This window comes from Tauraco erythrolophus, chromosome 2 (assembly GCF_009769465.1).
Source record: "Tauraco erythrolophus isolate bTauEry1 chromosome 2, bTauEry1.pri, whole genome shotgun sequence".
NCBI lineage: Eukaryota > Metazoa > Chordata > Aves > Musophagiformes > Musophagidae > Tauraco > Tauraco erythrolophus.
The window spans coordinates 49,824,024-49,841,310 of record NC_141466.1 but is presented as its reverse complement, the minus strand read 5'-3'; the positions used below and the strand labels follow the sequence as shown (position 1 = coordinate 49,841,310).

General features: G+C 39.0%; 1 protein-coding gene across 2 annotated transcripts in view; it reads right to left on the bottom strand.

Moving 5' to 3' along the window:
- The window catches only part of ERICH1 (glutamate rich 1), an 83,693-nt gene that overhangs the window by 52,561 nt on the left and 13,845 nt on the right, over window positions 1–17,287 (bottom strand). For both annotated transcript variants that reach the window (XM_086608346.1, XM_086608345.1), the window contains exon 2: window positions 12,518–12,712. In XM_086608346.1, coding sequence (XP_086464472.1) covers window positions 12,518–12,712 — 195 coding nt within the window. The remainder of the gene's footprint in view (window positions 1–12,517; window positions 12,713–17,287) is intronic.

Here is a 17,287-nt window from a genome sequence, read left to right as displayed (position 1 = left end):
TCCCTCCTGACACTTCACATCACCAGAAGTGGTTCACTTAATTAAAAAGGGAAAGTGTTCATTACAGACATTGTTCTTTCTTCTTAAATAATGGAAATGACTATAAAGTACATGAAGTCAGTAGTTATGGGAGTCCTTCCTAAGTGTTCCTTTTTATGACTTGGTGGTTCAGTACACTTGATTAGATAAATAAAATTAGGTCTTCAACACATATTTTTGAAGGAAAATTCCTTTTTCTACCCATAGCTCATGGCTCCTTAGTCTGTAATGACTAGTGCCAGTTATCATGCTGATGGAAAGCCAACAAGATGGATGAGTACACGTAGTTTCTTTTTCATCCCACCTTTTCCGCATGTGAGGAAATAAGACTACTGTATGACAATCTGCACGTGGTCCTCGTGACCACCAGGCTTCTTCAGAGCTCAGACAAGTACAAGGTTTCACTAGGTAGAGCCCTAGGAAGCTAACGCCTGCCTATGGCTTAGCACAGACGAAAGGTTTGGAACCAACTCCTACAGCAGCTCCCCTCCCGGCAGAGAACATGCAAATTAAACCGAACAGAAAAGGAAAAGGTTGGCTGCTGGCTGGCCTTAACAGTTTGTCCCTTCCAACGTACTAAGTTATCTTAATAACTAGATTTTCAGTGAAATCAGATACAACCATTCAGTGGTACCCATGAGTTTGGTGGGATAGATTCCCAACCCTTTTTAGCTAAGCCCACTATAGTATTTTTTGAAAGAAGGGTCTACTTAATATTTGACAAGCTACATTTCAGCCTTCCTGTTCAAGTATGACTAGAAGGGAGGGTGAACAGAAAGAGGAACAATGACAGCATCCAAATGAATGATGATCCATGCACTCACCTTGTACTAAATGTCTCAAATACTTGTACAAATATTGCCAACTCAGTTACCTTTTTAAGTCCTCTGCACTTTGGAAAAGCCATCTACTTTGGATTTGATTTATTGTTTTCAAATTCGGTTTTATGCTTTAATTTTTATTAAAATCTACCGTACTGGTTCAAAACCTGTTACAGGTTATCTTAACATTTCCTTCTCAGAGTCATCATCCAACTGAGAAGCATGTAACTAGTGTTACCCAGCAGTGCTGAGATCTTCAACTCCTAGAACTGCTGTTAGGGTTTATTTGCAATTAAAGGTAATCAAAACCCCTTCTTGAGGGCTATAGAATAGCGGTTGGGCTTTTTTGTGGCAATTATTTGCCCAGAAGTATGTCTCAAAGCTGTCTCATTACCTACTCTGCAGGCTTAGTGAAGTCTTTACATTACAACAGCATTTTGTCGCACTGTCTTACTATTTCTCTCATTCTAAAGGCTGGTAGTTTAGTTTGACAAACACATTTGCATTTCTTATGCTTTTTATGCCTATGTATTTATTTCAATGAAGACTGCAGCTTCTTCAGTATAAAATTCACATTCTTTTCCACTCAACACTAGGCCTTATCATATTCCTATTTGTATTAACAGCAGAAATTCAATTTATTTCTTATGGACTGAAATAGGTGTAAGATTACCTAAAAACTAATACAAAGTCATTTTTTTAAAAAAAAACTATGCCATATATCATTACTATCTATATAAAGAAAAAAAAGCACTTTTTGGTTGAAACAGTAACACTGTTTTCTCTTGCTTTTCACTCCTCATAAGCTTTTTTTTTGCAGCCAGTAAAAACAACACCACCATCTAAGCTTGGTTTAAAACACATTTTTAAACCATTCTGTTTCTGTTCATAACTTCCAGTGAAATAATTGCAAAAGTTATCAATGAAAGTAACATGGTCAAACTTCGAATTTACAGACCTCCTTACATCAGTAAAGTATTCAGAGAAGAGAGAGGAGGTTTCGATGCTCAGAGGACTAGAGCATTAAAAGAAGAAAACAACTTGAGAAAATCCTCAGAAGTACTTCATCATTGTCTTTTCCTTTAGCGTAATGGAAACCAAAAACTTTAGAAAGAAATTGAGGTCAATAAAGATATACTCTTTTTACAAGGCCAAAGTTGGGACGGAAAATTCATAAAAAAAACAAGGAACTCAAATTTATTTCCCTCACCAACTCCCACATGTACACTAACTTTTAGATTTTATTTTTTTTAGACATCTAGAAAGGCTGTATTATAGCCCATTTTATTGGAGGCAGGACTTACCATTATAACTCGGCCTCAGTTTCATTACATAAGAAGGGGCAGACGTTCTTTGCCGCAGAGAAAAAATAGACTAAAAAAAGTAAAAATCTTTCTTCCTCTTGTTCTCACTCATTGTCTGAGGAAGAACTTTTACCTATGCACTGTTAAAACATCTACATTCCCTTGGAAAAAGTAATGAAAACAAAGCACAATACAAAGTGAGAGTGAAGTAGGGAAAACACCTTGATCAAGGAAACCAAGAAACAGAACACTTTCCAGAGCAGAATCTGACAATAGGCAGATGGCAGATTTAAAATTGCAGATGGCTAATATAAAAAGTGATATGATTTTTTTGTTTGTTTTCTGAAAGTTGAATATATGAGGTAATGATGAAACAGATCATACAGCTAAGTGTTATTTAACTTAAAAGCTTCGGTGTCTTATGTGTCCTGGTATATGATTATAGCCAATATTTTGATTAGACGTCTAAGAATTCTAGCTGTATATACAGGAGATAAAGCTATTAATGTGAAATGAAAGTAGTATCACTTAGATGCTACTTAGATATTAGTAATGAATACTAATTCAGCTCAATTATTTCTTCTAGTGGTGCAGATCTTACTTGCCTAACACACTTTTTAAAAGCCAAATACATCCCTCTCTATTTTTTGAAAAATAAATTCAACAACACTGAATCTAAAGGCTGTGTTTAAGTTGCAATTAGTTAATTACCCTCACTGATTAAGTGATTATGTCATTCCTGGGACTTACCTGAAACTACCAGGAAATAAACAGATGTGCTCATCAGAATAAAAGAAACAAAGTTAAAGGCTTTAAATGCTTCCCCCACACACACACTTTTTATTCCATAATTGGAAGTCATCAGCAAGAGTCCATTCCCATTGTGTACAAAAATAATGCAAGCCATAGAAGCATAAAAAATCATGGAAAATCATTTGCCCTGAACTTAGTTGAGTACCAAACTCATATTATAAGCATTTCCTCTTTTCAAATAATGGTTAGAGGGTACGGTTGGTAGGAAAGACAAGTAGGAAGTAAGCATGTGTAACAAAAGAAAACATGGAATGTGACTGAATAACCACCATTTTGGCAATGGTGGCTTAGAGTCACTCTAAACTCTCCGGTGTACATGGGAGCAGGAGAGGCATCTCACACAACCTGTTCTGTCAGCATTATATGATAAGTAACTTCAAACAGGGAGACCACATGGACAGCGAGAACACCATCACACACAATTACTATGCTACAGTTAGATTCACCTCAGGACTGTCTCTCAATCCCTGCTCTATCTGATACAAGTCCATTTTATCAGGTTCTCACACAAGCCATTTTTCTGTTTCTTTTCCCAAGATAATTAGTTTTTCTGCAGCTGGCAACATTTAGGTTTAAAGTTGTTTACACTTACAGCTAAAGCTGGCATTTTCCACTCCAATTAGACAACCACTACATACTATTAGATGAGCTACTTGTTAAATTGCTTTCAGTTGTCACAGAAGCCAGCAGATTTCTCTATGACAGCTAAGCTGTTTCAAATAAAGATGTAGCAGAGAAGAGTGGAATGAGTGAATGTATATACATAAGAACACTGGAAAAGGAAGGAATCTGACAACCAGCAGCAAAAAAAAAAAATTAAATAAGTGCATTGCTAGGGGAACTGGATACTGAACTACAAGGCTGTTTCTGTCACAACAGAAGTTACAGATATTATACATGCAGCCCACTCACTCTGAACAGAGACAGGTTTTGTGTTTGTTTGTTTTCGGTTTGGTTGGTTTTTTTTTGTTTTCTTCCTCCTCCTCCCGAACCCCAGATCTCTACATTCCCCCTCACCATATAGCTACCAGCCTGTAAATCTGGTTGGGCACCATTTCCACCATAGGCATCAGAAGCTGGCATCTTCAGTCAAATATACTCTACTCACTTCTGGATATATCCATCCCATTTTCACAGTATAATATCACTGTAATATAGCATGTAATGAGAGAATTTTTAAACCCTTGAGAGAAGAACATAAGAGCATGTGACAACACTTTGTATAATAATTATAATCTCCATTGCTCTTTAGCTTATCCACAATAGACAGCTTTTCAGAGTAATTAACTAAAACGAAGCTGAATTGTTTAACAAGTCTCTAAAGCTGCTTACTGCATTGAGTACTGCTAGAGTTTAATTTCTCAAGCATATGCACTTCATCAATTCAATCAAGTAAAAGTCAGGGCTGTCCATGCATATTTTTTAGACAAGTTTTGTTCTCTAGGCACTTCTGTCACACATGTAATTTTTCTGTATAGAATGGCTGCAGGAAGACAGGATTGGGATGAGCAAGGACACAGTCTATGTGTCCCAGTGACGATTTCTTAAAGGTAGTATACTGTCAGCATTAATAACTTCAATGGAAAAAGTAAGAAGGAAAACACACAAAAAAAGAATAAATCACATAGTCATACTGAGTTTTGACAGGAATTCCTTATATAGGGCAACACTTGGATATTTCACAGTTGATAGTCACTTTTTATTCAGTGAATATGGAGTAAACTGCATTTTGTCTATTTATATAGCATAATATGCATTCTCTTTTAAAAAAAACACACAACTAAAACCTGGGAGTAATAATAGCTTAACGTTTTTCGTCATTACCTCTTACTTAAATAAAAGGAGACAAAAAAGATCAAATAGGTTGTCTCTACAAGATCTGAGACTCTGCCTAGGCTCTCTGCATTTCAATTTCCTTTTTCAGAATTAAGGAAAACACAAAACCCAGAAGTGGAACAGCCCACTTTATACAGAAAAACTGAATACCATGAATTTCACTTGTATACAGTTACCCTTCTTCAGTAACATTTAAATTTTAATTTTATAAGGAAGATGCTACACATCGATCAGTAAATCCCAAGTCCTTTAAAGCAGTTACAATTCTAAGCAAGAAAAAGGCCTGAGACTAAGGAGGCCATTAAAAATGTCAATTCTACAGTTAGCGAGTCTCTAGTCAGAAGCATGCACGTCTACTATGAATATATACTATAAAAGGTATTAAAAATAATTAGTGAGGTTTTAAAGCATCAGCAAAAGTAAAGAAATCACAGAACTGCCGATCTCAAGAGAAACATTCTCCATGAAATTAACGCTTGTTACAAGTAGGTCCTGCCCTAACAAGGGTCAGAAACAAACAAAAATCAATCCTCAGGACACAATTCAGTCAAAGGCCACATCCAAGCGAGTAATTCACACTTAAAAACGCTTTCTCAGTCTTTTGACAACACTTTTTTTTTTTTGTGGTACAGCAAGTTTTTAAACAACTACAACACTGCACTTGGAAGCATATTCGCAAGCTTCTGGAAAGAGAAATTAAGTCCTCTTATTTGTAGGGGCTTTCAGTTTTCCATTTGCTGTCTTTAATACTCTGCCTGCCAAGAAGGCTCAGGTTTATTACATGTACGCATAACTTTTAAAAGGTTTAAAGTAATAAAGCTGGTTATCTAGACCTTCTAATTTTATGTTGAAGCAAGAAAAAACTCTTTTCTTACATCCTTTGAAATTAAGAGCTATAGCTCTTTCAACAGAAGAATTAGGTTACTATAGGGGAGAAATGTTTAGAAAGACTTATCTAACTGTCCTGGGGAGGGAGGAACTCCTATTTTGGTTACATTCATTTTCTCACTGAGTATCTTCATAGAATATGGGGAAAAAAAATTGATTTAGGACAACTAGAATCCAAAAGGAAAGTACATCTTAGTATGCCCTTGAATGGAATTTTTGGCCACAGGCAGGTGGTTTGGTTTGTTGTGTTTTTTTTTTTTTTAAGTCACTTAAAAAAAATTTCTCTTTTCGAGAGAGAAGTTATAAGCAACTATCCTCCTTCTTTTCGAATTCAGAAGATGCACGGCACCCTCATGTTTTCTCCATCCCTAAGAGAACTACCACCCTCCCAAAGAAAATGCAAATACCATTTAGAAGATCACTCTGTAGTCAAAGGTCAACATTCCTCAATTTTCCTTCAATCCCCAGTTATTCTGGGTCTTACTGTAAGCTTTAGTTCCAGAACTAAGTGTGGGCAATTTTATGGGACAACCCTTTCTTATACGAAATTATTCATCTTCCAAAATTAAATGAGAACTAGTCATTAACATGGGTTTTGATCTCCTATATACTTAGGCATCTCAACTTCAACTTGATCTCAAGAGCATATAATGCAAATATCTACAGGATAGAAAAGTAGAATCCTTAAGTTTTATGGCATAAGTCCTTATTATGCTTCAAGACGCAAACATTTAAGGCAATGCTGCAAACTGCATTCCAATAAAAATAAAGAATCTAGGAGGGGTTATCTTGTGCATATCAGTAATAGTATATTCACAATATAAAAATAACTGTGAAAGGCAAGTAGAACATTCTGATGAGTTTTTAGTAAAAGCTGTTATTTAATGCTAGAAGATACTTAGACTTTAAGTCAGCTTCTTTTAAAGAAATCCTCAATTTCTTATCGACATTAAATTAATTTTTTCAGTATATTTGGTAGGACTGAAATAGTCTCTTCAAACTAGGAAGGGGTTTGTATCTGAAAAAAAAAATTATCCCTCTTATTTTCCATTGTCCATCTTAGACTACTGCTACTTAAATGATCAGCTGTTTTATATGCCCAAAATCTTTGGTCTACAAGAAGTTACTTAAAATAGTATATGATCAAAAAATGCAATCAATGCCTTATGTCTTTCTGTTTCCAAGGTCACACAGTTTATAGCTCCAAATCTTATAGCCTGTCACTAACCATGTACTTTCAGTGCCCAACGCCATAAAATCACAACATGTAAATGATTATTGATGCAAGAGCTCCTTAAATTTAAATGAAATCAAAACCAGAGATGAATGGTTAAGTTATCTGTTGGTTTCACAGACAGGGTAACTGATTTCTTTTCCTATGAGCTTATCACTTCAAGGCTTTTTTTTTTGCACACATTTGTAGAATGTCAACCAATACCAACCAGTTCTGCGCTACCAGAAGGCATTGCTTGCCTCCAACAGAAAACAAGCTCAGTTAGTTTCTTGTAGATTTCAAGAACAGCCTTGTTGCTGTACTGTGAAAATCCTAAATACAGAACTGTTCTTTTCCCTCCATGTTCCCTTTCCCATGAGCTGTATTTTTACCTGTATTAGGATTCTGGATCAAAAGCTTTGTTTCATTAACTTGAAGAAGACTGTATTAGAAACCATTATAAACAATCAGAGGAATTACATATCACAAGGTCAACTAAATTCCCCCCCTCACTTCCCACTTCAGTGGGAGTTTGAGCAGGCCCTAGTTTATAAACAATGGTATAGATTCACTACAAACAAGGCATTTTTAGCTTAAGAAATTACCCCATACCAATGCTTATTTAGCACGTCTTCATCATAGGCAATAAACAGCCTGTTACCTAGTTCAAAAGGACAATTAGTTCTGAATGCTATCAAATATCATTTTATAGAATAAGTTTAATGCTTATCAGCCTTTTGAAAAATGTGCCTCCCATTATTGACTAGAAGTACTGATCTAGAAAAACAAATCATAGAATCACAGAATGGTTAGAGTTGGAAGGGACCTCAAAGATCTAGTTCCAATCCCCCTGCCATGGGCAGGGAAACCCTCCACTACACCAGTTGCCCAAAGCCTCATCCAACCTGGCCTTGAACACTTCAGGGATGGGGCCATCTATAACTTCTCTGGGCAACCTGTTCCAGTGCCTCACCACCCTCTGAGTGAAAAATTTTTCCTTATATCTAATCTAAATCTCCCCTCTTTCAGTTTAAAGCATTGCCCCTTGTCCTAATCACTACAACGCCCTTGTAAACAGAACTGCAACAAGTGTAGATTTCCAGGCAATCTTCTATCACAGGAACAGGATGCAATACAGGATAACAGCCACATAATCCTTCAAGAGCAAGTTTTAACCACAGACTTGTAGGAAAACCTGTAGCCAACCTGTACTAGCCATCCTTGTTACAGATTGGTGGGGGGCTTTTTTAAATTAAAAAGAAAACAAACAACACCCCCCTCATCCCCCTCTCCCTCCCCACAACACAGATTTTCTTGAGTAATGTAAGTTGAAAAGGACATTTGGAGGGTCATTAGCCCAATCCTACTAAAAATTGATCCAATTGGATCAATTTTCTAGTACACTGTTCAGTTTTCAGCTCCTCCAAGATGGAGATACTAACCTCTCTCTGGCAGCCCTTCCCAATGTCTGACCATCTCCAGGTGGAGACTCCCTTCCCCATCCAGCTGGAATAACTCTTGCCACAGCTTGTTTGTTGCTCCTTCTCCTGTTGCTGAGCACTTCCAAAAAGCACAGGGCGCAGTCTTCTCTATATTCCTCCTCCCATTTGGTAGTTGAAGCAATGAGATCTCCTCTTAACCTTCTTTTCTTATGACTGAACAAACTCAGTTCTCTCAGTCTCTCCTCATAAATAACATCATCTGGCTCTTGGGCCATAAAGGTGCCTTCCATTGGACTCACTCTACTTTGCTGACATCTTTCTTTTACTAAGGAGCCCACTGGTCACAGCACTTCCAGTATGGACTCACAAATGCTGCTCCAGTGTGGTCTCACAAAAGAACAATCGCTTCCTTCAAACTGCTGGATACATTGCTAGTACAGCACAGCATGTCATCAGCCACCTTTGTGGCAAGGATGTCGACTCATGTTCAACTGGGCAACCACCAGAACCCCTGATACCTGAAAAGGAAACTGAACTTTGAAAGACTTGTTTTAAAGTTTTAGAAAGCAGGTATTCTTTATTGCAGCGCTGGGTGCATGGGGGATTTCTCCTCCTAGCGTGCACACTGGCTTCTGGACAGAAAATTAGTTATACACTACAATCATGCGTAATTCATAACATATTTACATATTCTTAAACAATTGGTTAATTTTCTCTTGCTTCTCATGTAAATTACTTCGCATGCTCAGTTTTTCTCCTCCGCCCCTTTCTTTTGGGTCTGGGGTGTATTCAGGGTAGGTGGTCTGTGAGTCGGTGGTCGTGATCTCCCCCTGCCAGAATTACCTTTTCCCCCAAGTCACTGCATGTTCACAGTTTAGAAAAACATGATAACAAAGTTTATGCAGTTTCTGGGATGTTCCCTCCAAGGGCAGACAGTTCTTGATAAAGAGTCTCTGTTTTAATCACTCCTGGCAGCTTCAAGGATGGACTTCTTGTTAGTTTCTTTAGGTATGTGTAAATCACCTACTGCCACTGAACCTTTCATGAAACTGTTACACAAAACTTTAACCCCTTTATTGTTGGGTAACACCCCTAGGTCCTTTTCTGTGGAGCTGCTTCCAGTCATCTATTGAACTTCATACTACGGGAGACTATGTTGAAGGCCCTGCTAAAAAAAATTAAAGAACATGCACTATGCCCTCCCTATCTACAACTCATTCATGTCATCATAGAATGCAACTGAGCTGTAAAACCCACTTTTGGTAAATCAAGACTTACTGCTCCCAATTCCCTTTTTGTCCTTCACGTACTTAGAAACAGCTTCCAGAAAGATTTACATGGTAATACGCTCAGTTTTCCAGACCTTCCTTGAAAATGGGTACGAAGTTTGCCTTTTCCAGTCAATTGTGATGACTTCTCAAAGAGGACAGAAACCAGCCTTGCAGTGACATCAGCCAGCATCCCTGGATGCATACCACCTTGCCCCACTGACACGCAATTGCACAACTGACCCAACTATCATCATCTACTGTAGGTAATGCTTTATTCTCATTGACTTTTTCATTTGGCTCAGCAGCCTGGGAGGCCTGAGGACAAATCTTACCAGTAAAAATAGGAAAAAAAGTCACCAAGTACCTCAGCCTCTCCTTGTCTTCTATCACTGGTCCCTTGCCCATTGAGCAGTAGGCTCACTTTTTTTTTAGCCTTCCAGTTGTTGTGTCCATCCTTCTTGTTTCTCCCCACATCCCTTGTGAGTTTCAATTCCAGCTGAATTTTGTTTTGGCCTTCCTAACTCCATCCCAGCATACTCAGGTAACATCTCTATATTTCTCTTGGGCAGCTAACACCTGCTTTCATCTTCTCTCTACTTTCTTTTGTGTTGTAAGGGCCCAGAGCTCGATCCAGATTGTTGTGAAGAAAGAGCTGCTTATGAAAGACCTGTAAGAAGTCACCTCAGCAGGGGCTTCCCTCACATCACTCAGGAGCTGCTTTTAAGCTGACACTTTCAGGCAGCTCTCAGCTTGTGCCAGACCGCAGCCATGCCAGTACTTGCACACATACCCCAAATGATGCACACCCTGACTCACAGACTTTACATACTGGCTTGACCTCAGACCTGCCTTGTCAGTACTGACTTGCTTGGTGTCACTGGACTGTTAGCTGAACCTGGTTACTGTTACCAGACGTGGTTTGCTCTCCTTTTTCAGGTACTGTGAGACTGCCTCCACAGCAACAACACTGCTCCTGTGCCTCCCTTGTCCCAGCTAGCCTCCCCTCACCTTCCCCTTGCTGCTCTGACACATCAGAGATCAGTCAAGCATCCTGTCACACTTGCTCAGTTTTCTGCATGTCAAAATGAGACATTCCTGTGCTTTGAGAAGGTTATTCTTGAAGATCAACCAGCTCTCCAGAGCTCCTTTGCAATTCAGGCCAGTCTTCCATTTGATTTGTTTTTCTGTAGTACAGGTTTCTAAATCTACTACTCATTTTCCTCACTACTTTAGTCTCTGTCCCCAGATGACATCCATGATCAGTTCCTCCTGGGGAGAAGGCAGAGCCTGCAAGAAGGGAAGGGTGAGGAGAAGGTGTTTATAAGATCTGGCTTTGTTTCTTGTTATCCTCTCTCAATGAGCTGTTAACGAATTAAACTGATTTGCCTTCAAACTGAGTATGTTTTGCCCAGGGCCATGGTTGGTAGTTGATCCCTCTCTGTTCTTGTCTGGACCCTCAAATCTTTTGTTATATTTTTCTCTTCCCCACCTCACTGAGGCGAAGGAGAGGCCATGTGGTAGCTTAGTTACCGGCTGGGCTAAACCAAGACACAGGTCGAGCCGAGCATCTCCCCTGGAGAAAGCTTATTACACTCTCAGGAAACATGTCTTTTTATTTCAGGTCAGTTTAACAACCTCTTTCAGTTATGGCAAAATTTGGGTTTAGATGAGTTACAACACAAAGCAATTCACGTTTCTTCTATATTTATACACAGAGCCTTTCACTCACAAGTAATACCACAGCTACCTCATTTTGCAACTCCTTCATCTTTTGCCATATCATCCATGTTTTACAACTTGTTTGAAAAGGACTTTTACTTACCCGTCAAAATATTCATGTGCCACTTTAACTGCATAAACACACACAAAATAATGCCCTTTAGCAAGGTACTAACACAGTGCCTTCATTGATATCTGCCTTCTGCTGAGTTTACATTTCCCATGGGGTTTCTATTGCAACCGGAGGGCAGGAGGAAGTGTTGGGTCTGCTACAAATCTTAGGGTGTATCTCTAATAGCTGAGCAGAGATACCAGTTCTATCAGCTCTGGGGCCCCCAACATAAGAATGACATGGACCTGTTCGAGTGAGTCCAGAGAAGGGCCACAAAAATGATCCGAGGGCTGGAGCATCTCTCCTATGGAGATAGACTGAGAGAGTTGGGGTTGTTCAGCCTGGAGAAGAGAAGGCTCTGAGGACACCTTCTAGCAGCCCTCCAGTACCTAAAGGGGGCCTACAAGAAAGCTGGAGAGGGACTTTTTACAAGGGCATGTAGTGATAGGACAAGGGGAAATGGCTTTAAACTCAAAGAGGGGAGATTCAGATTAGATATAAGGAAGAAATTCTTCACTCTGGGGGTGGAGAGGCACTGGAACAGGTTGCCCAGAGACATCCCCTGGGCAACTTATCCATGTCTAGCAGTGTTCAAGTCCACTGGGCAACTTATCCATGCCTAGCAGTGTTCAAGCCCACAGTGGATGAGGCTTTGAGCAACCTGATCTAGGGGAAGGTGTCCTTTCTCGTGGCCAGGGGGTTGGAACTAGATGATCTTTAAGGTCCCTTCCAACCCAAACCATCCTATGATTCTAAGAGTATAAATCATTTTCTCACTATTCAACAGATGTTACCCCAAAGATATTTATAGCTTATACTGAAGTCTCACATTAGCTACTGTTAATGACACATTCATACATATATGTCAAGACTATTTCTTGGCTTTCACAGGACTTAGGCACTTAGCAAGTGTTCTAGGTATTGAATACCACTAGCGCTTGTATTCAATTTTTTCTGCTGGTTTCAATAGATGAAAAAAGTACATACTATACTGTTCTCAAGTAAATTAACTACATTTAAAAGCTATCTATATCAGAAAAAAGGACCACGCAGTCTCACCTTGAAATGATTCGCAGGGCATATCAGTTGATGTTCTAGCATCTGCTGATGAAGTCTGAATATTATCCAAATTCTTTTCTTTGGATTTTGGGCCCAGATTTCTGAGAACTGTCTCCTCTTCTCTACTCGAAGTATGTGCAAGAGACGATGATGAAGTTTCAGCATAGAGTCGTTTCAGTACTTTCCCTATGAACACTGCAGGGTAAGAAAACTTTTTTAAAACAGAAGGAAATGTAGTATTTTAAAGGCATTTTAAGACTTTGAAAAAATCAGCTAATTTGTTTTATTTACAAGATAGTGTCCCTCATATTCCATGCAAGTCTGTGAGAGGTAGGGAGGGTAAAGCTGAAAATAGTCCTAAACTTGAGTCAGAAAAACAGCTTTAAAATCCCAGAGTTCACTAGCAAAGTTACATACGAAGTCCTCTATTTGACTACATTCTCACAATAAATTAATACAGTACATTTACAGACTAAACATACATTAATTTTTTAAATTTCTTAAAACAAGTATCTTCCTACACAAGTGGTACAAGGCTGCTCAAAATGCAAGTCTCTCTTCTGGCACAGAGGCATTGCACTTGAATCACTCATTAAAATCAGTAAGCCACAACTATTTAATCACATAGAAAAACTAAAAGTAGACAGCAGCAGAAACACATGGTAACCCAATTATTTCTACAGAATTAGCAGTATTCTTATACGCCTCTTCCTCTTATGGGCCTCTTTCTCATGACACCGGCAATCTGCTACTAGTTACTGAAACGCAAGCATCGTTTGATTAAAGAAAAGAAATAAATGCAAATAATCTACTCATCAACAAAACTATCATCTTTATGCATGCATATTTCAATCACTTTATATTTTTTCATAACGTGTAACTTCAAGTAATACTAAGAAATTTTTATCTATTGCAAAACATCCCCAGCATGGTCAAGCAGATATTGTGGGATGGGGGAGAAGGGAAAAAGAGAGATTTGGAGAAAAAGATGTCATCTAAATTCCAACTTTAAATTTAACATACAGTGTATGGAAACTATACAAGCAACTTGGTGCAGATTCCTAACAAAAGAATTCTAACCAAGAGGAAGGGACTTATGTTATAAGAACAACGGCTCCTATTGCAACTTAACAGAACATACTATCATCACATAATTCTCTTCAATAAATTACTTTCCTTCAAAACTGAAAAAAAAATATCAGTCCTTGATAGCCAAACTTTATCTTACTGCCAACTCTACACACACCTTGGTGGTATGTTTTCATAGTCATGTAAATGACTAACTACAGTGGAGAATGTGTCTTGTTAAACTGTTTTTTGAGCTCTTACTAGTTTATACATGACCACTTATCTCTGCCTGTGCCCAATCTCTTGAATAATCATTGACCTTATGAAAAGACCTGTGACAAGACATAAGCCTGAAGAGATATTTGTGCAGAAAGCTGTACTTATGAAGCCTATTTTTTTTATGCTTGTCCATCATTCATTGCCATGAAAAAAAACACCCGTGACCAGCTGCCAGACCTGTCCCTGACAATAAGCACAATCCTTTGTGCAAGTTATGGGTTAGAACTACTGTTGCCAGAAAGACAGACATCAACAAGTGACTGTGTATCAAATGTGTATTTTCTTTTCATAAGGTTCTCTTGCCAGGATATTCTACAGCTAGAAAGACAAAATCCACAATTACTCTCCTCAGAGGACTATAGAAAGTAGATAGAAATAAGCAGCGTAATAAGACAAAGTTAACTGCCCTTTGCAGATCTCCAAAAGGTTTATTCTGGATCCTTTCCCTGAGTACTGCTACTCACACAGCAGCATTTTAATGAAGTCCAGTAGTGCCATTACTAAATGTCATGGTTTAACCTCAGTAGGCAGCTAGACCCAAAACAGCTGCTTGCTCACTCCTCCTACAGTGGGATGGGGGAAAGAATAGGAAGGTAGAACTGAGAAAACTCGTGGGTTGAGATAAAGACAGTTTAACAGGTAAAGCAAAAGCCGCGCACGCAAGCAAAGCAAAACAAGGAATTCATTCACTGCTTCCAATCGGCAGGCAGGTGTTCAGCCATCTCCAGGGAAGCAGGGCTCCATCACACACAATGGTTATTTGGGAAGATAAACGCCATCACTCTGAATGTCCCCCTCCTCCTCCTCCTTCTTCCCCTAGTTTTATATGCTGAGCATGATGCCACATATGGTGTGCGATATCCCTTTGGTCAGTTGGAGTCAGCTGTCCCACCTGTGTTCCCTCCCAACTCATTGTGCCCCCCCAGCCTACTCGCTGGTGGGTTGGGGTGCGAAGCAGAAAACGCCTTGGCTCTGTAAGCACGGCTCAGCAATAACTAAGACATTAGTCTGTTATCAACACTTTTTTCACTATAAATCCAAAACATAGCATCATAGGAGCTGTTAAGAAAAAAATTAACTCTAGCATAGCCAAAACCAGCACACAAAATTAACATTCAAGCACTTGTATTGAGGTAGTTATCCTCCCAAAGCAAATGATCATTGAGATACTGATGAATCTACATATGGAAATACATTTTCTCCAAATCTGCTGAGGAGAGCCAGCCTCCTCATAGCTACAGTGAAATTTATGCTTGAAATCTGATTTTTCTAGTCAGTTTTTTCTGTTCAGTTACCCCCACAAAGAAGAATTAATTCACTTTTTTCTTTCCTTTTCAAAATATAGAGACTATATTCATAGGCACATAAGCATTACTTCAGAAAGCAATATGAGACCAGTTTTGATACATTTCATTCCTTCTCATTCGCATGGGTTCTCCCCGTCTCTAGTATCTATGGTTGAGAAAGCAAGCTGAAACAGCACTTGCCTTTGGAGGGTGTGAATACCAAGGAAAGTATCCTTCCACAAAAATCTCTCTTGCTTAGAAAGCAACATCTAGATCAGTAGCAGCAATAGATTGCTTCAGCAAAGATGCGGTTTAGCTGCCAACACCAAAGCAGCATGCGATCCTACAGGCTGGAGTTTTCAGCAGACACAGGAAGAAGCAGCTGGGTGCAGAGTCAGGGAGTTCTTTATTGCCTGCAAAGCCTTCACACCTGTGTCAGCGCATCTCAGCACTGCAAAGTCGTCTCTTAAGAGGACTAGTCAAGTCTCAACAACCACAACAGAATGGAAACAAGCACCATGACACCCAGGCATAACAAGGTCCCTGGGTGGAACCACATGTATTTCAAGCCTTCTGAAAACAGCAGGAAGCAATGTTTCCAGCAGTACACCTTCCCCTGGAGAATGAAGAAGGTGAGATCAATAGAGAGCAGCTGAAAAAATGGACTGATTTAGTCTGAACTATTTGGAATCCTAAGTATATTCTAGCCTGCAAAAAAAAAAAAAAAAAAAAAAAAGGATCTGCCTGCTTTTTGAACAAGTTTGTCCTGTGTATCAATGAACAAGGAAATTAGGCTCTCAGGAATATCTATTCTGCCATACTCAGCAGCTTTACATGCTCCAAAGCAGCACTACACTTTGCAGTTAAGAGTCTCAGAGCTGAGCTACCAAAACATTTTTCAGATGACAGAGGATGCTCTTTGCTCAGGGTTTTATTGCTGCAATTACTTAAAAAAAGATATCCTGTGATATCCATGAGCATTGGCTTAACCACAGGAGGCTGGTCTTGCCTGATGGTACAGAGCAGCTTTTCTCCCCTATTCAAAACTCTCCTTGATGTCTTTGGCACTATGCAGCACCAGAGATGAGTCCATCTGGCAAGAACTGCTCAAACCCTTAAAAATAACTAGCTCTTAACAGGAGATTAGCAATAAAGAACATTCAAGGAAAAATATCTACTACCAGAGACATATCTAACCTATCAGAGTTCCAAAATGGACTAAGACTTGCTCTCACTATACCCGCAGCATAGCCAAATACAGGGTTACTTGTTGCTGTTGTTTTCCAGTCAATATAACTAATGGAGGATCTGTACAGATTCCTGCGGTCTTTCAAGAGACTAATCTGGGAACACTTTTCAAATTTTCATAGCAGACTGATGTCTCTAAACAAGCATACACAATTTTGAGACGCGTTTTTAATAAAAAGACCTCAAGAAAAGACAAAGACCACCACAGAAAGATGAAAGATACACTATTTGGAGTCAGAACCAATGAAAAACACATTTACACACAGCATTAATGCACAAGGTACAAGGTAGTGCATTTAATATATTCTACTTGGTTATTTTTGAGGACATTCTTGAAAATTGTATTCACATATTACAAAACCTGGTGTTCCAGTCTGGAAGAGAAAGAATAGTTTGAGGGGAATTATCTCTGGAACTGAGCCTGTAATCAAACAGTAAAGAAATGTGAACAGCAAGAAGAAGCCAATTACAGGGAAAAGAAAAGAGAAGCCTTGTTGCACAGACTACTGCAAATACATCTCTCCTCTTAGTACAAAGCATTTGCTCGAACTAACAGATGAGAAACTGGAAGTGAGAGGGGAAAGCAGATAAGCTAAGAGGTTTAGGGGCCAGGAATGGCAGTAACGTGGATGCAGTTGAAAGCAACACGGAATGTTTATTAGCATTAGCTCTGCGTTGCTGTCAACCCTCCTTACTTCCCTACAAAATTGGGGACAGCAGATAGTAGTCCAAGAAGTTTTATAGGGCATAGACCAGGCAAGAATCAATGAAAGGAAGACTTCAATTCACTCAATCCATGGTAAGCCTAAAAACTACCACAGTAGCTTATCGTGGCTCTATTTCTCTGTGGTATAATTAATAGCTCATTACCCCCAACCCAACGAAGACT